At 33.5% G+C, this 24,212-nt stretch overlaps 1 protein-coding gene across 3 annotated transcripts in view; it reads left to right on the top strand.

The window, feature by feature from the left end:
- The window catches only part of ALG6 (ALG6 alpha-1,3-glucosyltransferase), a 53,303-nt gene that overhangs the window by 8,387 nt on the left and 20,704 nt on the right, over positions 1-24,212 (top strand). For all 3 annotated transcript variants that reach the window (XM_031465288.2, XM_031465285.2, XM_031465286.2), the window contains exons 4-10: positions 9,095-9,179; positions 14,515-14,604; positions 15,765-15,853; positions 17,741-17,823; positions 18,466-18,530; positions 21,943-22,128; positions 22,725-22,860. In XM_031465288.2, the coding sequence (XP_031321148.1) occupies positions 9,095-9,179; positions 14,515-14,604; positions 15,765-15,853; positions 17,741-17,823; positions 18,466-18,530; positions 21,943-22,128; positions 22,725-22,860 (734 nt within the window). The remainder of the gene's footprint in view (positions 1-9,094; positions 9,180-14,514; positions 14,605-15,764; positions 15,854-17,740; positions 17,824-18,465; positions 18,531-21,942; positions 22,129-22,724; positions 22,861-24,212) is intronic.

Below are 24,212 nucleotides of genomic sequence, written 5' to 3'. Positions count from 1 at the left end.
AAGATATTTTCCTAAGATTTTCTTCTAAAAGTTGTAAGATTTGTTTTTCCTCTTTTTTTTTTTTTTTTTTTGCTCTTTCCTCTTTAAGGCTTTATCTCCTTAGAACTGAATTTTGTGTATAACATGTGAGATAGGGAAAAACAGTAGTCCATCCTTTCCCACAAATCTGCATCTCCCACCTGATAGTTCCACTTTACTAGTTTCTTAGCTATTCTAGGCTTTGCTCTTTCATTTTGTAGTAGGAAGAATTCTTAAATGCCCCCCAAAGATGTTCTGCCCTAATTCCCAGAACCTGTGAAAATGATGAGATCTACTTGGGAGTGACTGTGTTATGTTATATGGAATAGTTGACTTTAAGATAGGGAGATTTGCATTGGATTTTCCAGGTTTGCCCACAGTAATCACAGGAGACCTTAAAAGCAGAGAACTTCTCCAGCTGGCAGCGGAAGAAGTCCCATAGAGATTCAGAGCTTAAGGACTCATCAGTGTTGCTGGTTTGACAATGGAGGGGGCCATATGAGAAGAAGTAGGAGTGGCCTCTAGTTGCAGAGAGTAGCCCCCAGCTAAAATCAGCAAGGTATGGGGACCTCCAACCTGCAACTAATAGTGTGAATGAACTTGGAAGTGATTTCTTTCCCCAGACCTCCAGATAAGAGCCCAGACTGGCTGACACCTTACTTTGGTCTTGTCAAACCCTAGGCAGAGAACCCAGTTAAGCCTACCCAGACTTTTGACCTATAGAACTGTTGGATTATAAAAGAATATTGTTTTAAGCTGCTAATTTTGTAATAATTGTTGTGGAGCAATAGAAAGCTAATACTTCCATATATGTCTTTAAAAATCAGATTGTTAAAATCCTATGAAAAATGCTGTTGAGATTTTGATTGGAATTATATTCTATACTATTGATTAATTTGGGGAAATTGGCAATCATTACATAGTAGGACCTCTAATTCATTAAGATGGTGTGTTTCTCCATTTATTTAAATCTTCTTTAATGTCTTTCAACAAAATTTTCCAGTTTTCTACATAGAAATTTTACATATCCTTTCTTAGATGTAAGATACTAGGTATCTTAAATATTTTCTTCCTCACCATTAGATAGTATGGTTTTTTAAAAATTACTTTCCTAAAGGCTTGCTCCTGGGGTATAAAAATGTGGTTGATTATTTTATATTGGCAACCTTCCTAAACTTATAATTCTAATAATTTATCTGAAGTATCTTTTGGATTTTCTGTGTAAAAAAAAAGTGATCTGTGAATAATGACAGTTTTATTTCTTCTCTTCTGCTCCTTACCCTTTTTATTTCTTTTTTTTTAATGCTAGGACCTTATAGTGTTGAATAGAAGTAGTGATTCAGACATTTTTGTCTTATTCCTAATTTTAATGAGTGCATTTAATTCACTATTGAGTGTATTTTTGTTCTTTCTAGCATTGAACCAGTCTTGCGTTCCTAGAATAACTGTGGTATGTTATCTTTTTAAAAAAGTATATTACTAGATTTGGCTTATTAATATTTAGTTATGATTTTAGCATCTGTGCTTACATGTAAAATAGGCCTGCAGTTTTACTTCTTTAAAATGCCTTTGTCAGGTTTGTTATCAAGGTTCTGCTAGTTGCATAAAATGAATTAGGGAGTATACCCTCTTTTCCTAAAACCTGGGATAGTAAGAAAGATTGGAATTGTTTGTGCTTTAAATGCTTGGTTAGAACTTGCTAGCAAAACTTTTTGGGACTGGAATTTTCTTGTGGGAAAATATTTAGTGATTTAATTTCTTCAATGGTTATAGGACCATTTGGGCTTTCTATTTCTTCTTGATTTATTTTATAATTTTATTTTTCTAGGAATTTGCCCATTTTACCTGAGTTTTTAAAAGTATTGGCATAAAATTATTCATAATATTTTCTTACCTTTTATACTTCTGCTGTATTACTGCTTATGGTCCTTTTTTTATTTCTAGTATAGTTGATGTTGTTTCATTAAAAAAATTAGTCTTATTAGATGTTTATTGATTCTGTTAGTATTTTCAAAAACTAATTTGAGCTTTGCCCATCCTCTCAATAGTATGTTTAGGTTTGTTCTTTTGTTAACTGTTCAGTCAGATGCTTTAGCTCATTAAGTTTGTCTTTTCTAATTCAGTCATTTAAGCTATAAATTTCCTTTCAAGTACAACCCTACAGTATTTTCTACTTTCTATTGTGATTATGCTTTGACTCATGAGTTATTTGGAAGTATATTTAAATTTTTAAAAATATTTAGGCTTTAAAAATTATCCCTGATATTTTTAATTTAATTGCATAGTAATAGGAGAATCTTTATGCATGGGACTAATTCTTTGAAATGTGTTGAGACTTGGCCTAATATGTGGTCAACTTTTGTAAATGTTCTGTGTGTGCTTAAAACAAATATGTTCTCCAGTTTATTATTCTGCATATATCCATTTACTCAATATCAATTGTTTTGATGCAAATTTTTAATATTCATACTGATTTTTGCTCTTTTTAATATTCATACTGATTTTTGCTCAGTTGATCTACCTGTTATTGAGAGAGGTGCAGTTTCTCCTTGTAGTTCTGTCAATTTTTATTTGTATATTTTGGATCTGTATTATTAGGCAGTTTAGATTTTTTTCCTTGTGAGTTGAATTACATGATTTCACTGTTGTGTCCCTGTTTATTTACAGTAATACTTTTGTCCTAGAGCCTATTTCCTATAAAATTAATATACCTTTGATAGTTTCCTTTAGGTTAATTTTTGCTTGGTATATCTTTTTTCTTTAACTCTCTGTCTCTGAATCCCTATGGTATAAATCTATCTAACCAATTCCCTTCTGTAATTCCACTTTCTCTTTCCTACTGGTTTGGAAGCTATATTTTATTTTGTTCTATCAGGGCTTAGTCTGGAGATTTTCACATATATATTTAACTTAATTGGAAGTTCATATTTATATCCTCTCCTTGAACTACAAGGACCTTAGATTTGTAGTTACAAATCTTTACCTCTTGCCGCAAATTAAAATGTTATTATTGCCTAAGATTTTAGTTCTTTCATGATTTTTAGATGTTAGTCACTGTTGTTTTATGCAATTGATATTTACATAGTAAATACAATTACATATTTTCTTTGCTTACCCTTCTTTTTACATATTACATCTTCTTTAGAGGTCATTTTCTTTCTTCCTGAAGTACATCTCTGGGAGGGTGTGTGTGTGTGAGTCTGTTGTTGGCAAACTCCATTTTTGTCTGACGATACCTTTTTTTCGCTCTCAATCGTAAAATTTTTGTGAGTATGAAATTCTGCATTGACAGTTACTTTCTCCTAATATTTTGAAAATCTCTGTTTGTTATCTTAGTTCTGTTGCTGATGTTCAAATATCAGCTGTCAAATTATTATTCCTTAGTAGGCAGTTTGTCTGTTCTCTCTTGCTGTAATTTCACTATGAAGTATCTGTGTGAATATTTAAAAAATTTATCCTTTTAGGATTGTCTGGGATTTCTGATTCTAAGGAATGGTGCCTTCTGTCTGTTTAGAAACTGCTCAGCCACTGTGTCTTATTCTTTTTCTTCCTTGTAGAACTCTGGTTGGATATATGTTATATCTTTGGTCTTTAATTCATTTAACAGATTTGCATAGGACACTTACTGTGTGCCAAGGGTAGGTGATATAGCAGAGAATAAAATAGACAATTTCTTCACTGCATTGACTTATAATCTTCAGTTATCTCTTCAAATATTGCATCTCCCTCATTTCTCTTCTCCATGTGCAACTCTTATTGGATACATATTGGTCTTTTCATTCTCTCCTCTGTGTCTTATAATTGCTTGTATTTTCCATCTCATGGTTTTTTGTACTGCTTTCTTCATAATCATCAGATATATCTTCCTGTTCATTAATTTTTCTTTTATTCTGTTTTTTAACTGTCTATTGAGCTTTTAAATTTCAGTTATTACATTTTTTATTTCCAGAAGTTCTACTTGTTTCTTTTTCAGATCTTTTTTATCATTTCTGATCATCATCTCCATATTCTATGTCTTCACTTATATCTTTAAACATACTAACCATGATTATTTTATATTCTCTATCAGAAAATTCTAATGTCTGTGGTCTGATTTCATAGTTTGTTGTTTCTGCTGACTCTAACTTATGGTATTTTGTTTCTTCATGAGTTTAGTGTTTTGTTTTTTTTTTTCAAATTGTGAGCCCATATTACTTAGAGCTTTTATCTGTGGTAATTCTTTGAGACCTGAGTTTACTGTGTGTTTTTCCAGAGGGTTTGGGTTTTCTCTTGCTAGGCACCTGGAACACTATTAATGAACATCAAATTAAATTCTCGTTTTAAGATTTCTTTGGCAAATGCTTAGTGTGAATTCAGACCCCAAACTGGGTGAATATAGGCTTACAGTTAGGAATTTTCAGGAAACTTCTTTTTTCCTGTACGACCAAGAGCCAAGGCAAAGATAAATACTATCTTTACCATCTCTCCAAAAGCATTGTGCTTTTCATCCTAATAGAGATTATCTGACATTGAATTCCTACCTGTTCAGGTACTAGGCTTTGCCTGCTTACTCACTGCATAGAGCTTTTCAGTAAGATCATTGGATACCTTCAGGACAAATTCTTACTCTTCTGGATCTACGCTTTAAAAAAAAATGGTTTCTGGCCTCTAAGGAATTCTCTTATTTTGCTGCTAATTCAACCATACATTAAAATTGTATGCGTATAGTATATAAAATAAATAATTAAAAACATATAACTGTCCTGTGCTGGAGGAGTTTTTCTGACCTTCTGAGTCTTTCATGTTGCTGGACACTAGTTTCATCTGTATTTTTTAAAGCTCCACAGGTTATTCTGATATTTACAAAAGGTTAATGTAGATGATAGTTGAAGCCACAGAGTTGGGAGCATCTGTAGTGCAAGAAGAAAACAGATGTAACTGCTGATCATCTTCACAGAGAAGGGGGTAATGATTAAAGGAGACTGAGAAGAAACCATGTAGGATTAGATCCTGGAGAAGTTGTTATCCTGGAAGCCAGGAAATCAGAGAATTTTAGGTAATAAGGACTGGCCAACAGTGTCAAGTTTTAGACATGTCAAGTAGAATAAAGATTAAAAATAGATAAAGGATCACTAGGAGACCATTGTGAGCCTCCTAATTATCAGACCATAATGAAATGAAGACTAACTGGGAGTTAACAAGTGGACATAGCAACTTTTAAGAAGTTCTTTAGGGAATGGAAGGAGGGAGTTAACTGATAGCTGGAGTGGGGTGAAGAGAGCTGAGGAAAAGCCTAATTAAAAGTTGTCATATGAAATAGGTGATTTGTGTTACCTTTGCTTTCAATCCATAACTGGTCCTTTGGTTAGTCATTCCCTTTTCTTACTTCAGCACTGTATTATTCCTGGTCATTATTTAGTTTGCAGTCCTGTGTCTTCTAATTTTCCTTTTATCTTCTAATTTTGACAGATACATTAATTTCTTTGCACTCTTTATATTGAGATAAAATTGAAAAATCTAAAATCAGGGTATAAGGTTAAATAATATAATTTTAAAAATCACACCATTTCAGTATTACTGGTTTATATAATCACATGCTTAATGGAAATTGAGTAGAGGACAATATGCATATGTGATACTTTTCCACCCCTGTGGCTTACATATAATACTTACGCTAACATTTCTCTCTTTAAGTCTGAGTTTACTTAGTTACTTCCCTCAACTGGAAAACAGGACTCCTGTTACTTATTTTAAACCTTACTCTTAAATTGTCTTGTAAGAAAGTCAACAGAACAAGAGTACTTTCGGATTACTGTATGAGTATTGTTATTGCACATTAGTAGAATATTTGTAGGCATCTTTTGTAGTTGCCTGTTGGCAAGTTGGTTGTTAAATACTTCTGTCAATTTTTAGATGAGAAAAATAAAAATGCTAAGGATTAAGAAAAATGGTGATTCTGTCCATCATAGTCTAACATTGAGCATTCATAGGTGAAGAACGTCCATATCATAGGAGGCTGGGAGGATTTATCAATGAGTATAACATCTGTGGTTCCATGAGAGTTTTTCCTTCTATGAAATAAAATACTTGGTTTTTTTTGGGTAATTTTTGTTTTTAACTTGCTTATTTTAGTTTGTTTTTTGTTTTTCTTGTTTTAAGAATTAGGAAGCACTGGAGTGAAGAAGCTCAGGTGAACTTGCTTTGTATTAGTCCTTTATTTCTTCTTTGGAAATGAGTATATTTTATAGTTTCTCTCAGCTTATTGCTATTTGTAATGTGTCTTCTTACTCACTAAGGGCGGTTATTATGGAAAATTTTAGCTACATTCTCTTCTCTTAGAATGTTTAAAATTTCAAAGGAAAGGCAATTAACATGTATTGTTATCAAAGAAACTACTTGTTTTTAAAATTCTAACATAATTTTAAATAGTTCAGCAGTTAATAAAATGAACACTTAAGAGGTGCTTAAGCTCATTTTCCTAAAATGAGACAAAATTTAAGCTTTGTAAATAAACATTAATATGTTTTCTTTACGTAATTCTGAATCTCATGTAAATGAATTTGTAGAATTAATCACAGTGGAAGGAATCCTTTTTGCCCTTCCCAAGTGAAGCTCCCATAGGTACAGTTGGGTTGTCCTTCTGGGTTACTTTAAGGGCACTTTAGCAGTTTTAAAAACTTAAGTACTAATTTCATAGCCAGTGTCAGCTGAATTTATTGAAGTAGGTCAGACTCTGGATAGAAACTTGTTTCTCAACCCTAAAGAGAGTCATTATCCATTCTTTTATTTGTTAGAGAATGGTAATAAATTCTTCCACATTGACCACAAGTCTAGAGCAATTTCAGAAAATCTAGATAGTTGGATTTTTTTCAGGTGTAGGAAATTGCTTAACATCCTCTATGACTTTTATTATCCCAGTGGACCAAAAACAAAACAAACAAAAAATAAAAATCAACTCCTTTCTCCCCATAGACAATGGTTGTATTCTTAAAAAAGAGAAAAATACACACACTCCCACATACACATCAATAAAATGCACATGCAGAAATGCAGTTAATTCATCAGGGAATTATTTTCCTTTTTTAAATTTTTTTAATTGTAGGTTCATCTCCCCATCCCGTTCAGTTAACTAGGCAAGTTTTAACTGAAAGTATATACTATATGCCTAACAATATGTTTCCTTTTAAACTCTGGAAAATGACATTCCATGTCCATAGGAGCTAAAATTTTTATTTGGGTAGTGATTAGAAGATAGTTTAATCATGTGACAAAAATATATGATACTGAAAATACAAGTATTATGAGAAGTCAGTGATTAATGATCAGTATGTTTTTAATTTATAAGGGAAGATTTCATGGAGAATTTGGCAGTTGGGATGGTTCTTGAAGGTTGAATATGAGTTGATAGAAGAAACGTATGAAAATGGAGTAAGCAGTAACAGCAGAGGCATGGAATTTCAAAATGTCAGGCAGTAAGTTAAAGATGTTTTGGGGGCAAGAACCAATATATGGGTATTGTGTTAGAAGTAGCCTTGGCATAATTAATTGGTCTTCCATCACAAACTGCTTAGTGTTGCACTTTCAGTAAGTGGAAAATCAGGGACTCAAAAAATCAAATCTTCTTAAACTTAAAATCCTTGCTATATCACAGTGATGACACTGACATCCTTGCTATGTCATTTACTGGGAATCTGCTAGATGCAATTACATCTTGAGAATGCAAAAATGAACAAGATACGATACTTTCTAAGAGAGAGATGGGATAGGTGTGTGTATGGGGGGTGTATATATGTGTCTGTGTGCTGTGAGTAGTTCCTCGTGGTAATCACTCAATGTGTATATGCTTTGGAGATGTTAATCTGCTTTTACCATGATTATCTTATAGTGGGAGTATCTCCTTAGATTGAGATGCTAACATTTAAAGAATAGCAGTATAATAATAGCTGTTAAATGCAAAAATCTATACTTAATGTAGTCTTCCAGAGCTGGGGAAAATCTGGATTACATTCCAGTGAGCGATAATAGGTCATTCTCCAATGTGGCACACCTTCCTAATGGACTAATGAGGATATTTGACGATATGTGATTTTCACTTGTTGATTAAGAAACCTCTGTATATACTGTACCTCTTTGGGCCTTCTCACAATTTTGTAGTCAACTGCTAGCTAAATAATAGTTGTTTACTGTTTACTAAATGGAATCATCTTTATGTAGTTTTAAGTGGTTTAAGGTTGATAACCTACCTAACCAAGTTGTGAGGCAATATAGAGTAGGAGCCAGTCTGCCTAGGTTCCAATCCATACTCTGCTACTCATTACCTGGGAGGCCATTGCCTCTGTTTTTCCAGCTATAAAGTGGGGATGATAATAATACTTACTTCATTGTTGTATTTGACATGCAGTAGACACTAGCAATTGTTAGTTATTAAAGATCCATTATCCCTTATTTGTAATTTTGAAATTAAAAAAAAACATAAACTGGCAGTTTTTATATAACTCATTTGACATCAAAGTCTGACCTAACCAATGTCTTTGTAATTATATAGTCTGTTTTTGGTTCTATACTTGACTTTAAGTTATTTATATTTAGTTTGTAAAAGCCCTTTGTGAAATACAGATATTTGTTACTGTTATTGTGTTATGATACTTATTGGACAGTATAGTTGACAGTCTTTTTCATGAAGTAAAAGTAAACTTGGGTATCTTATGATTAGTAATATCAACTAATTAATTAAAAACTAATTAACATTAATAACTAATGTTAACAGTATTTATTGAATGTTTGTACCAGGTACTATACTGAGTATTTTATATTCATTATCTTCTTTATTACAGTAGTCCTTAGGTAGATAGTATTGATCCTTTTTTTAATGTACTGAGACTTAGGGAGGTTAAGTAGTTTCTCAAGGTCACATAGTCACTCAGCGTGCTAGCAGTACAAGGATTCAGACCTCGTCTTTCTCACTTTTTGCATAACTTCTGTGTTCTTTTCTTCCGTTTACACTATCTCTGTAATTTAGAAAATTTCCATAAGGAAGTAAAATCACTGATACACTGAAGTATATTTTTGTTTTGCTTTTTTTAACCTTTCTTCTTAGGTGCTGGAAAACCCCCTATGTTTGGTGATTATGAAGCTCAGCGACACTGGCAAGAAATTACTTTTAATTTACCAATCAAACAATGGTATGGATAATTTTAACTTGACTTTATTAGTTTATCAGTCAGTTAATGTAGATTATTTGAAGATACTTAAAAGGAAGATACCATATTTCTTCATCTTGAGCATCCTCATCTCCCTGTAGTCTGATGTCACATTTACTACCCTACATATTGTTGGTTCATTTTGGAATTTCATCCTCCTGAAAGTTATCCATATACTCAGTTACCAGCTGGAATATGGTACTGAACTGGAACTTTGAGGATAGTACACTGTGTGCCACAGAAGCTCCTCAGGACATAAACTGGGGGAGTTTATGGACTAAGAATATTTCTTCTGAAGGTTTCACGAAGTTTCTCTGTTAGGAGCATCTGAGATGTAAAAAAGCAGCTTAGTGGTAAAGAGTGTAAGTACTAGTCAGACTGCCTGAGTTCAGACCCAGGCTCTGCTCTTTACTAGCAGTGTCAGCTTTGGCAAGTTATTTCACTATCTCTGCCACACAGTTTTATCACTTGTAGAATGGAAATAATAGAATACATTCACTGTTATTGTGAGGATTGAATAAAATGGTAGATTTGAAGCACCTAGACCAGCACCTGCAATATAACGAGCTCTCAATAAATGTTAGCTGTAGTTACATCTTCACAGAAATCCATGTGTATGTCATTTTTGTTGAACATGATCTGGTAACAGTTGATGACATTACTTACTTATTAGATACCTGGTAGATTATTTTATTCAGACTGGCTCTACAAACTGTTCATACTGTTCTGTTGATTGCTTTGGTCACTGCTTTTATATAACTCCTTTGCGAAGAGTTATATACAGGAACTTCATACTGAGCTCTCTATTAATAAGTTGGCTATACCCTAGTCCAAGTTTGGAGTATTTAAAATACAGGTCAGCTAAATATTTGATACTATTCTTTATTGCTCTATTTTGAGCATCTTACAGCTCCTCAGACATTGATTTAACCAGAGTATCACTGTTCAGGTTATTAGCACATTCTCAATGTTTTTCTCTTGCTCAGTTGGTAGAATAAGATGACATTTGCTGAGGCAAACCAGATTACTGCTTTTGGGCTTTGTAATTCTTTTCTATTCTTTTGTAAATATTACATGGATAAAATAATTACATTCTTGGCTATTCTTTAGTATGTAGTTGTCAAGAAAGATTTTAATACAAAATTAAATGTCATGTTTAGTATTGAAAGAGTAGAGAAAATTGATAAATTTCAGTTTTTGACTTAATGCTTGGTGGGGAAAACACTGTTTCCAAAGTGAGAATGTAATCTTACTCCAGCAGAGTGGCTGGGCTATTCTCACAGTGATACATCTAAAGTTTTAGGTATTTTTGTACCAGTATTCTCCTGCTTTGGCCCAGATAATCAAGAGTTGACTGTATTATTCATTTTCATTCTTTTTCTTTATTAAAAACCAGAAATGTATAACTCAGAGAATAATTGTATGATTGGGTTTTGACTATGGTCTGTTAGTCTTTAAAAATTATGAAATGCCTGAAGTAATCTTTGTGGTAAATTTCATAGTGTTGAAATTTTTATCAAGGATTGTATAGCACGAGGATCTGGAACAGTAAGCTCAGAAACAAAGACAGATAGTATGAAGAATTATGATTTATCACTGGTTTATCATAGAGTACTTCAGGAAGTTCATGAAAAATTAAAGTATGATTTACTGTAATGAATGTCAGAAAATGTCTCTTGATGAGTATGGATAGACTGAAAAACCCAAAATATATACCAGGCAATTATAAGAGAAACTGATCTGTTTCAGATTCACGTTTAAATGATGTGATTTCTTTTTTTCCTAGTTTGAAGTTCATTGATTCATAATGACTATCATTCAGTGGTACAATTTATAAAACAGAAAATATATACTTGGGGCAGGTTGACTATTGTCAACAGTGGATATAAATCTATATTGGAAATAATATTTTTAATATTTTGAATTTGGGGGCTAATTTTGTCAAATTTGGTTAGTTTGCCATTATTGTTACCTGGTAATGTGGCTGAAGAATGGTTACTTATTTTTTAACTTCAGTTTTCCAAGAGTAAAGCCTTTTTGTCTTCATCTAGAAAGTTAGCTATAGTGTAGCCAGAACTCTTTTAATTGACATAGTTATCTAACATGTGAAATCAGGATCAATCAAAATCAGGTTGACTTTAAAAATGTCAGTTTTATAATCCTAAATTTAAAAACTCATTTTTTTCCATTTCATTATACATAACTGTAAGTAATAGAGGAACACTGAACTTTTTTTTCCTTTAATTTTATGATGAAAATTCCTTTTGTGTGAAATCAGGAGCATTGTTGGCATCAAGTAATAGAAAACCTAAGTAATAGTAGTTTAAGCAATGAAATAATTATCTCAGTCAGTAGGTCTTTGCAAGGCTGGTAAAGTGACTCAGTGATAGCAACCAAGGACTCAGGCTTTTTCCATCTTTCTTCTCTTCTGTACTTTCTTCTTGGCATCCGTAGGCTTTTCACCCCATGGGCAGTAGATGACTACCAGGCTGCGAGCACCATGACTTTGTACAACTACATTCAATCAGGAAAAACAGGAATACCTTATTTTTACCTCTCGTTTTGTTGAGGAGCAAAATCTTTCCCATCCTTAAAGCAATCATTATTGGAAAGAAACACCTGACTCAGTGTAGGCATGGTTTATACTTGGGGCTAGGAGAAGAGTCCACCTACCCCGAGTATGTTGCTTTTTAAACAAAATCACAGTTTTATAAATCAGAAATTGTGGGAATGACTGTTTATTTCAGCATTATTTGTAATAAGGAGAAACCTGAAATACTCTAAATATCTTTTGGTAGGGGAATCATTAAATAAAGTATATTTCTCCTGTTTACATGAATACATGTTTTTTCTAGGTAGAGTCCTAGAAGTAGAATCTCCAAAGTAACCAGTTTTAATGGATACTAACACCAGAATATCTCTTTCTGCATACCCTTACCAATATTTAATAATAATGTCACCAGATGTTTAAAATTTTCATTTCCTTGAGTACTTGTGATATTGAGCATCTTTTAATGTATTTACTGATCATATTTTTTCTCAAAATTGCATATTCATACCTTTTTCTCATGTTTTTGATGGATTGCTGATCTTTTTTGTAATGATTTATGTGATTTCAAAATAAACAGTTACATTAATTTTCTATTCTGTGTAACAAATGACTACAAATGGTAATTACTTAAACACATATTTATTATTGTAGTTTCTTTAGGTTAGAAGTCTGGGCGCAGTCTAGTTCAATATTACGATCGGAATCTCAGGAGGCTGCCATCCAGTTTTCATCTGGGGAGTCATTCTTATCAGAGAGGCTCAACTAGGAAAATATCCAATTCCAAGTTCCCTCAACTTACTGGCAGAATTAATCTCCTTGCATCTACAAGACTAAGGGCTTTGGTTTCATATTGAAAGCTACCTTTATCTCTTAAAATCTACTTGCAGTTTCTTACCATGTGGCTTCTCTAATATATCCACTTACTAAAACATGACAGCTTGCTTCTTCAGAGTCAGTGAAAGGGAGTCTCTCTAGCTTAGCTAGCAAGACGGAATCTTACATGTACATAAAACATAAGCACAAGAGTGACATCCTATCATCTTTGTTATATTCTGTTGGTTGTAAGCAAGTCACAGGTCTTGCCCACACTCAGGGGGAAGGGATTGTACGCACTCAAGGCAGGAACAACAGAAGATGGATTCATGGGGATTACCTTAAAGTCTTTCTGTGACAGTACTTAATATATAACAGTATTCTACATTTTTATCATTTTTTGTATGTGTATGTATAAAATAAATATCTTCCTGTTTGTTCTCATCTTTGATTTTTTTCTTATGGTATTTTTCATTAAATAAATTTTTACATTTGATGTACAGAAGTTCTTCGAACTGTTCTTGAAACTTTTCTTTAAGAACTATTTCAAATTAAAATATATTTTTGTAAAAAGCAAAAATACCCATATGTTAGAAATAATTGCATTTTGAAGTTAACGATAGCACTCTTGAACTTAATTTTGTGATTTGTGTAGCAGCGATTTTTTTTTTAATGACAAAACATCTACTGAGATTATATGGGAATTCAGTGGGAAAATGTATCTGAGTGCTATTTATCCAATTTTTCAGGTAGATCTAAGACACATAAAGCAGGAGAATAACTAGTTGCCTTGTTTCTATTGGTAGATTTTGAAGCGTTATTTGAAACACTTTTACGCTGTCTTCCATGAATTTCTCTCTTCTTTCTCATGCATTTCCATAGGAATAAGGGAGTACAGTTGTTAGCCCTACCATTCCTTCTTCCCCATCCAACCAAGGGTTTTACTGTTAGTGAATATATCTTTGCATGCTTACAGCTTACTCTCAGTGCCTCTTTTGCTTTTCTCCAGTGGATCTCAAGGTTAAACTAAGTGAAAAAATAGCTTTTGTCTTAGAAGAAGCTGAAAATCAAGTTAAATTGTATTGGTCAAAATGTGATTCTTGAAATTATTCAGTGGTTTTCCATTGCTGTATCCATCCCGGCAGTTGTGTGGCTAATTAACTAATTAAAACTACAATGTGTCAATTTCTGATGTACAGTGCAATGTCCCAGTCATGCACATATATACATGTATTCATTTTCATATTCTTTTTCATTAAAGGTTATTACAAGATATTGAACATGGTTCTCTGTGCTGTACAGAAGAAACTTTTAAAATCTGTTTTTTTATATAGTGGTTAACATTTATAAATCTTAAACTCCCAAATTTATCCCTTCCCACTCCATTTCCCTGGTAACCATAAGATTGTTTACTGTATCTGTGAGTCTGTTTCTGTTTAGTAAGATGAGTTCATAGTGTCCTTTTTTTCCCCTCTTTTTTTTAGATTCCACATATGAGTGATATATAGTATTTTTCTTTCTCTTTCTGACTTACTTCACTTAGAATGACAATCTCTAGGTCCATCTGTGTTGCTGCAAATGGCATTATTTTATTCTTTTTTATGGCTGAGTAGTATTCCATTGTATAAATATACCACAACTTCTTTATCCAGTCATCTGTCAATGGACATTCAGGTTGTTTCCATGTCTTGGTAGTAGCTTCCTCTTTCACTCTTAAGGGTACCTTGGTTTAGACAATAAATTATTTAGTTACTCTATTCAATAACAACTTTGTGAGCTCACAAATTTTTTTAGAAGGAGAAGAGACAAGAAGGTTTAGGTTAATTTTTTTTAACCTTGTTTAACATATTTTTTTCACTTTAATTAAGTTAAATGAAGTGAGATGTTATATTTGTGTGTTTTTTGAATATTGATTAATGAAATGATACTTTCTTTTTCCTTTTTTTTCCCCAGGTATTTTAACAGCAGTGATAATAATTTACAGTATTGGGGACTGGATTACCCACCTCTTACAGCTTATCATAGTCTTTTGTGTGCATATGTGTAAGTTTTTCTTCCTTAACATAACTCTAAATATTTATGCCCTTAGCAGATGTAGTAAGGAACAGTTTGTTGAATAGAGGAGAGATTGTTTGTAGCTACTATTGTATTTTGGTTTGTAGAGCACCATACCTTTATAATTGGGTTGTAGGAAAGTTAAATATCAGAGTTTGAACATTCCCATCATTTCTTTGGAGGAAAGGCTAGGGAGAGATACAAAAATCTAGCTTTGTCTTGAAGTAGAGATGTTACCATTATGTACTCATGGACTACTGAGCAGTATGTCTAATTTGGTTAGTTGTGCACAGGGGAAAGGTTTTTTTCCTGGAATGGCCCAAAGTAAAAGAAAAATAAAGGTTTAAATGGTATTCTGAGTAACCTGTCAAGTTAGAAACTAGAGTTACTGTAGTGTTTCATTTATGATTTAAGATCGGGATTGGAATTCCTTCTTCTTTTACAGAAATGGAATGGTTTAGAGAAGATTAGGCACTTCTGTCTGGGGCGGACCCAGTTCTACTCCATAGTGGTATTCCATTTCAGACTTGAAGTGTGTCAGCAGAGATATGAGGAACTTCTTCACAGTATCATCTGAACTCATTTGTTTTACTATTTCATATTTTGTAAAAATTAGCTTCCTGAATTAAAAATAAGTCTCCAAACTTCATGATAATCAGTTATCCTTTGCAGTGTTCAGGGTAATGTAATATGATTGAAAACTTATTTTTAACAATTACATTTAGTTCTGTGCAATGATTTGTGATTAATAGCTGTTTATCATAGCCTATTCTTATAATAACTGAAAAGATTATAAATTATAAAACTACGATTGTCTTGTTAATACTAGTGTATTGCTCTTTACTAAGTATACGTTTAATAAATGAAATGTGACACATCGGATTGCTTTCATATGGGAGGACTTGTGACAGTAGGGCTTTCAGTGAACACATTACATGGGTTTGTTGGAAGATGAGCAGGGCAGATTCTGTTTTATAGCTTTAATCACTTTCACGTGGTTAAATGTGAAGACTAAAGCTTAAGCCTTAACTCTGTTGGCTTTGTAAGAGCAATGGCCACTTTTCAAAGTAGGTTCACATGTCCTCAGACGTCCTCATGGCTAAAAGTGATGGGGAATAAAGTGTATGTATATATGCTTTGATTTGCAGGGCAGAGTTTATAAATCCAGACTGGATTGCTCTCCATACGTCACGTGGATACGAGAGTCAGGCGCATAAGCTCTTCATGCGTACAACAGGTAAAAAGAGCAGCAGGTACTGAGTGTAAAATTTTGATTTTAACAAGTTTTTTAAACAAATTGATAAAAGATTCTACTATTGTTCTTACTGACTTTTACAGTTGTGTAAGTATACATGTGCATATATATGTATAATATGTGAGCAAGTGTATATGTAAGCTAAAAAACAAAAGACTAGAATAATTCTGAGTGCTTTACATTTATTATTATCTCACTTAATACTTTGGACACCCCAATGAGGTAAATACTGTTATCCTTATTTTAAGCTGAGGAAACTGAGGCACAGTAGAGGGTAATATTAATAGCTCACCTGAAGTCAGTTTGCTCTAAATTGAAGCTTTATTTGTTTAGGCTGTTGCTTTTATATCCTAATTCCAAATCCTTTTCACGTTTTCCTTAAAGTAAATCTTACAGATGTATATCAAACATTGTATTGCTGTGCAGTGTTGCCAAATTAATCTTTACAGCAAATGTTTATTGAGCATTTATTTTGTGCTGTTCTAAGAGTTGAAAGTAATAAGCTTTTATTTCTCTAAAAGCTTTACAAAGACTTAGACTTTAATGAAAGCCTGGGCTTTTTCTTTAATTAGTCTAAATTGAGTCAGAGTTTGTTCTCCTTACTATTCATCCTGTCATGGAATCTCAGGCCAAGAGAAAACCTGTATTGCCTGTCTTTCCCTCTCCCACACGACTCAGCTCTTCCCATGTGCTTTAGTCCTCTCTGCACTGCAAGCTCACTACGTGATCTTCAGCTTCTGAGCCAGTGCCTGTATCTGCAGGGAGCTCACAGCCTGTGGAGACAGTCTGTTCTATCTTCAGAGCGCCTCTGTCATTAGAAATTTCCTCCTTGTCTTGAACCTTCACTAGTTTCAGGTTTTGTTTCCTTGGGCTACATAGAACAAGTCTGATCCTTTATAAACCTAACATCCTACAGGCATTTGAGGTCACTTCTCCAGGTTAAACATTCTTAGATACTTTAGCTGTTTCCTAGATGACTAATTTCTTGAATGTGATGATGGTTTTGAGGCATCTGGTTGTGCTCCTTTGAATATGTTCCAGTTTGTCAATGTCATCTCAAATGTGGCATCTAGAACTGAAGATAGATTGCAGACATCTAACACTGACAGTTTACTACCATTTACCTTATTCTGAATACTTAAATATGTGTGGTACGAGATAAAAATAGGCTGTTTGGATAGCTATTGTTGTACTGTTGAAGAACTTAATATATTAGTTTTTCTTTGTTCTGAAAGAACTGAATATTCAGAATTATGAATTGCTTTATTTTTTTTTCTTTCAATTTTTTTGGTTTCCTTCTCACCTGGTCCTTTCAAGCTCTTTGTATGTTTTAATTAGCAAAAAATTTATGAATTTTTATAAATATCAACATTAAAAAAGATCCTCCTATGCATCTCTCCATTTGAGGTATTTTTCATATCAGAAAACTTGAAGTATACAGATATTGGGGGGAGGAGTTTTCTACTCTTGCTTTGAGTATTCTTAATTAAAAAAAAATTTACAGTGTGTTAGTTCCAGGTGTACTGAGAGATTCAGTTATACATGTATAATACATATCTATATCCTTTTTCAGGTGAGTATTCTTAATTTTTAAGTCCAAGTTAGAGCAAAGAGAGAATTGATTCTGGATACATCTAATTGATTTAATGACTGAATTTGTTAGAGCAAATTAAGAGACTCTGTAGTATAGCAGTTGAAATTAGGCACAGGTGAAGGGAACAGAAAGGAACAGACATGGAAAGGACTTGTCCAGAGTGCGTAAGAACCTTGTGTTAATAGAATTCCCACTTAGGGTTGGAGGGAGGCAGTTAAGAGGTTGTTGTAGATCCTGATGGGCTCACGCTTAAAATCATTTGCTTGTTTTTTCAGTGTTAATTGCTGATTTGCTGATTTATATACCTGCAGTGGTTTTGTACTGTTGCTGTTTAAAAGAAATCTCAATTAAGAAAAGAGTAAGTTTCACAGTAACCTGACATTCTCATCTCTGAAATGTTTTATTAGTTTAACTATTAAGTATGGAGTTTAAGGAAGCCATGCTTTTGGAAATAGATGATAGGGAACAGTGTATCTTCTGCCAATTAATTTTCATTTAGAAACATTAACTTAGAGTAATTATTTTAATGCCCAATGATAGTAATGAGATGCACTGAAGTTTAGAAATTAGATACTGCTGAATTACACAGCATGCTAAATTTATTGCTTAATTGGTAAATATGAATTTTGAGTTGGCTTGTGAGAATGACTAAACTGAAATGCATTTTGAAAAGTTGTTATATATTCTCATACTCACAGTTAATGAATATTCTCCTTGGGCATTTTATATAGATTAAGTTTTAGATTAACTTCTGATTTTATATATAAACATGCTTTCTCTGACAAATACCTTTTGGTGATTTTTTTCCCCTTTTTACTGAAGTATATACTATGTCACCTCCATGAAAACTAGTGTTTAAAGAGTTCTTTTATGAAAATGGAGTATTTTGATAAGTAGAAGGTAAGAGGGGATCATTTGCTACTGTGTTAAATGAAACTGCACTTTTACTTTGATTCAAGTAACAGATTACTTTCTTATTTCAAAATACTTTTCTTTACAGATTGCTAAAGTATTATGCATATTGCTGTATCCAGGCCTTATTCTTATCGATTATGGACATTTTCAGTATCCTTTACTAATTTAGAAATGAAGTCAGATGCATATCATGAAATCTGGGCATAGTATGTATAATGTTGTCATCTAGTAAATTCTTATTTACTAGGGTTCTTGCTTATATAAACTATTTTGTGGCAGCGGGGAGGGAAGTAATTAGGTTTATTTATTTATTTACTTTGTTTTAGAGGAGGTACTGGGGATTGAACCCAGGACCTTGTGCAAGCTAGGCATGCACTCTATGACTTTGAGTTATACTCTCCCCCATAAACTATTTATTAAATGATATAAGAATCTCTTCACCAAGCTTTTACTTGAAGGGTAAAGTACAGATTTAGTAAAAGTAGAAATGCTTTTTCAAATCCATTTGGCTTGAGAACAGAATGTTTGTAACCAATTAGCTCTCCTTGAGAGTAGGAAAAAGAATGCCAGAATTTATGGTGATGCTCTCCTAATTCTAAAAAGGTGAAACACCTTCTATCTTTTGTAAATATTATCTGACACTGACCAAGGAAAAATAGTTTTACAGTTTTTGAGTTTTGAAACAAGATATTTCTCTAACAGATGGTAGCTGGAAGCTTCAGGAACTAAAACTGAATGATTAAATACGTGGATTTTATGTGTATAATTTTTGATACCTAAAATAAGGAGCACTCAAATAAACAAATTATAGAGGGAAGTGATAAAATCTGTATGTGGCTCTCTAGTTTGTCTTCTAATGTATTAAATGTTACTATCTGTCTCCATCTGTCCCAAAGGAAAAAATAAACATAATCCACAATATGATTGTTTAATTTTTTCCTTTTGATGCCAGTCTGTTTTAGTTATAAAATGAAAATGTGTATCTGCTAAAGGACTTGCAAAAGATATTCAGATTTGTAGTTTTTTCCATCATATTTTTTATTCTGCCCACTTTCCGAATTGAGCTCTTTTTTTTTTTTTTTTTTGCGTTGTGGAATCACAGCCAAAGAACAACACCACTGATATAAAGAAAAGGAAAAATAAGTTGTTTACAAGATCTTTTAAACTATATTTGCTTTGTATTAACACTCATACAGAAAAGTGCACAAAATTTAAATGAATTGTCAGAGTATTATTCATGTCAAGATATAGAACCTTGCCAGTATCCAAAACTACACCTGTACATGTCCCAAGTACCTCTTCCTCCTGTTTCTCAAAGGTAGACGTACTGTTGATACTATACAGTTTTGTTCTCCCCACGTTTTGAACTTTATATGAAAGAGACAACACAGTAGCTATGCTTTTGTGTTTGGTATTTTTGCTTCAACATTTTCTTTGTGAAAGTTACTTGTATAGTTGTGTGTAACTGTGGTTTGTTTACTTTCATTGCTTTACAATATTCCATTGCATGAATAGACATAGCTCTGCTGATAGACATTGGAGTGTTTCTAGGTTTTGGCCATGATGAATATGCGGCTTTGGACGTTTTGTAAACGTCTCTTAGTACACTTGTAAACATATTTCTTTTGAGTGGAACTGCTGGGTTACAGCGTGTGCACATGTTTAATTGTAGGTATACCCAAATGGTTTTTGAGCATGACCTGCCAGTTAGCACTCTCATTAGCAATGCTGTCCGGGGCCCGGGTGCTCACCTTCACCAGCTGTCAGTTATTTTCCTTTTAACCATTCTGGGAAACTTGTAGTGGTGTCTCCTCTGATTTGAGTCAAATTCTTGAAGCTTTTGGGGATTTTGTCATTTTATGGGGACACATTTTTTTAACCACTGTTTACTTTTCTCATTTGTAAAATATAGATGATAAGAACTTTAAAACTTTTTGGAAATTAAGTGAATTCATGTTTGTCAAGCATTTAACAAAGTACCTGGGAGATACCACACACTACATAAGTATTTGTTGCTGCTGTTATCTGTTATGATTGCTGCTGCTGCTTCTGCTTTTGTTGTTACTGTTTTTACTTTTTGGGCTCTGAAATATTGTAATGATTTCTTTGGCAATTTGTTCTGACAATTGTTTTGAACACTCTATGGGTCATTCATTCTGAAGACTCCTGTTCTTCAGTTCTGGGAAACTCTTGTAAATTATTCCTTTGATAAGATTCCCCCTTTCTTGAGCTTACTAGACAGATGTTAGATCTTTCACCTCCATCTTCAGCATCTCTTTGTCTTTTTGTTTTATGGTTTTGAAGATTATCTTGACTTTGTGTCTGACACTTCTATTAAATTCCACTTGTACTGTTAAGCATATCTTAAATTTCAGTTTACTTTTTTTTCATACTGTTCCCGGAACTATTTCCATTCTTCTAAGTTCTTTAATCCTTTTCACTTTGATCCTTTTTCTGTCATGAGTTTTCCTTAAATGCCTGTTTGATTTCCTTAAATGCCTGTATCTATTCTAAGAACAAGGCAGAAGAGAAAGCTGCATGTGAGCTCTCTACACATTTGGTCCACTGTAAGGCACAAGGCACAGAGCTGGCTGGTACTCTGGGGTCCCTAAATGTCAGAATGTGGAGGAGTCTGCATTAGAGTTAACTTCTGCACTAGCTGCCCAAATAGTTTATTCCATTTCTTTGGAGAAATACTCCTTGTTGTGTTGCCTGGGGGTAAATGTTTTGGCGGCCAGGTAATTTTTGCACAAGGGTAGATGAGATTTGACTTCTCCATCCAGGGATTTTCAGCTAATCCTCTTGTTTTCCTTTCAGCGTACTCAGGCGCTCCAGGGGCTTGTGGGGCCGATTGGCTCCTTGCTGCCTGAGCTTCCTCCTGCCGTCGCTATGCTGTGGCTTCTTTTAGCCTGTTTTGTTTGTTGCCATGTGTCTGTCCTCTTTCTGTCTTCTAGAAAGGTGTTGAAATCTTCATCTCTTGTAACCCATTTTCCTGTTCTCCTTATGGCTGTGAATTTATACTTCAAAAATTTCCTTATCATTTTAAGCAGGGCCTTGGGAAGGAGAGGAGGAAACATGAGTGCTCAGCTCACCGTTTTCAACTGAAAATCTAATTGTGATGTTGTTTTCATGTAACAGTGTTATTAGTTTCTACTTAAGCACGTATGTTAATTTATATTGATTGATTTATATTTTAGAGGAAGTATTGTGATATCAGTAAGGTTGGTGTTTTTGTGGGGTTTTTTTTTTTGTAACTTTTGGAGCACTGATTTTGGTATGTTATAGTAATGTTATGAACAGCCTAGCAGAAAACAAAGCTATGTGTTAACTATTTAGAGTTCTTTCAAAACTAAACAAATCAGTTGCTTTGTTTAGCAGTAGATTTAATATATTTGAGGTTGCTGTATATAATTTCAAATTTTTATCAATTCAATACTTTGAATTTGTATTTAGAAATAGTTTTCACTATATATAATTCTAAAATCACATAAGAAAAATGTTCTATAATATGCAAAATCTATCTCTTTTAATTACTGAGATAATTTCCTTGACACAGGAACATATATAATTCTGTGAGCCTTGGCTTTGCTTTGTGGGGTGTTCTTGGAGTATGTTATGACTGGGACCTGCTAGGGTCACTGGCATTTTGCTTAGCTATAAATTATAAACAGATGGAACTTTACCACTCTTTGCCATTTTTTTGCTTTTTGCTTGGCAAGTGTTCTAAAAAAGGCCTCAAAGGAAAGGGGTAAGTGGCTTTTAAACAGAAGAATTTTAAAAAACTACTTCAGAGATTTCATTTGGCAAACTTACCTGGAGGGAGGTGGTCTCCCACTTTGCCATCTGGTGATTTCTTATTAATGTGTTGGTGGCCATGGGTTGAGTGGGAAAGAGAGATTAAGTCATGTTCTGTATTATTTTATTTTAAATCTTCATAACTAGAGAAATATTTTGATCAGTGTACATTTATTGGAGGTAATGTGGATTGGCTTGTTAGAACATTGCTGTAGGATTTCATCCTCTTAGAACATAATAGATTATATACGTATTACCATGTCCTAATACTAATGTCCTAATTTGACACTTTTCTTCATAGCTTCATAGGAATGTCATCTAAGTTAAATGTTGATAAGGATGGTGATAGTCTTTTTGTTGGGGCATTATGCGTTTTGGTAGTTGTGAATTTCTTAACTCTGATTTAAGTAGACTCTTATCTAAAGCCTGTATTGATGGCATAGATGTATCATTACTATACATTTGTATTTGTTACATTTAGTGAGACTTTGATGACTCAGAATTACTAACCTCTCCCTCTCTTACCAGTTACCTTTGTTTTTGTTCTAGGTTTGTGTTGTTAATTAAGCTAGCTTGTACTGTTGTGGCTGCCTTCCTTCTCTGCTGGCTGCCGTTCTTTACAGAAAGGGAACAAACCCTGCAAGTTCTAAGAAGACTCTTTCCAGTGGATCGTGGATTGTTTGAGGCATGTTTCAAAGCTTCCCCCTCACTCCTCTCTGTTACAGTACCTTCCCTGTGACCTTTGGGGATTTCATGTGGAAGACGCACAAGGAATAGTAACTTGAGCTGCTCTCCTCTTGCAGTCGTTCCTTGCCAGTTATTTAATCCGGCACATAACCTCTAGCTCAGCTGGCATTTTCTAGTACATTACACAAATAGGTAATACTTAAGCCATCATGAGATCCATAATTGAGTTTCCTTTTTGCTAATGAAATAGGGTCCGTAATGAAAGACAGCGTGAGAAGTTGCAGCTACAAAGTTAACAGCTTTGTGATCTTTTGGTTTATATTCTCCTTTTAGTCTTAGGAAATTATTTATTAAACTAATAATCATGTTTGCTTCAGAAAGATCTCATAATTCCTTGTGAGATATATAACCTTCATCCATAGTAATTTTTAATGAGAATCATTCATTTGATTTCATTTAATGCTAGCTTAATCACTCTTGTTAAACTTTTATTGCATGGATAATTTGATTTAGATTTAGTAATTAAATTAAACAAACCATTTTTCTGAAACAAAAAGGCCTATTAATAAAGTTAGACAGAGACAACATATTTATAGATAATTTGCTTTTGAATAAACAGTTCTTTTAAAAAGAATTAGGAAAGCATATGTATCATTTTAATTTTTGAATATACAAATTGCTATAGAATATCTTTCAATGGGTCTATGGCAGCATGGAAAGAGCATTATAAAAGAGACTAAAATAATTTGGTGTTGTGAAGGAACAGGTATGTGTGACTTGCGTGTCAGTGGGAATGATGACAGTGATGAGACCGATAATCATAATCATTGTTGTTATTAGCACCACTTACTAGGTGTCAGACATTTAACATGCCGTTTTATTTGAGCCTTACAGTAGCACTGAGGTAGCTATTATACCCACTTTACAGATCAGAAAACCAAGGTCAGATATTCATATAGCTCATGCATGCCCGAGCTGTAATTTAAAGTTTGAGAATTACGCTCCTAATGTCATCTTTATATATACTTTAACCTTAACACCTATATAAAGAAAAGTGTAATTCTCCATGTAAGCTGACTAGTTGTTTGCCTTGCCTCCCATTTCAGAATTGGTATTTATCATGATAATTATAAAAGTGAGTACCACACATGTTTGATGGTGTTGCTGGTCATCTCCATTTACTTTTTGCCGTCAACATCTGAAGAGCATTTTCATTGGTCTGACAAGAGGCAAGTCGGATGGCACAGTTGTCCGTGATGGGTACTTTCTTGATGTTACGCCTCCACAGCTGTGAATTAAGCAACTGTGTGGAGGATGGGTTTCACAAGCAGAGAGCTGTAGCTACAAATT

Source organism: Camelus dromedarius, chromosome 14 (genome assembly GCF_036321535.1).
Source record: "Camelus dromedarius isolate mCamDro1 chromosome 14, mCamDro1.pat, whole genome shotgun sequence".
NCBI classification, from domain to species: Eukaryota; Metazoa; Chordata; class Mammalia; order Artiodactyla; family Camelidae; genus Camelus; species Camelus dromedarius.
This window is presented reverse-complemented; position numbering and strand designations above follow the sequence as displayed.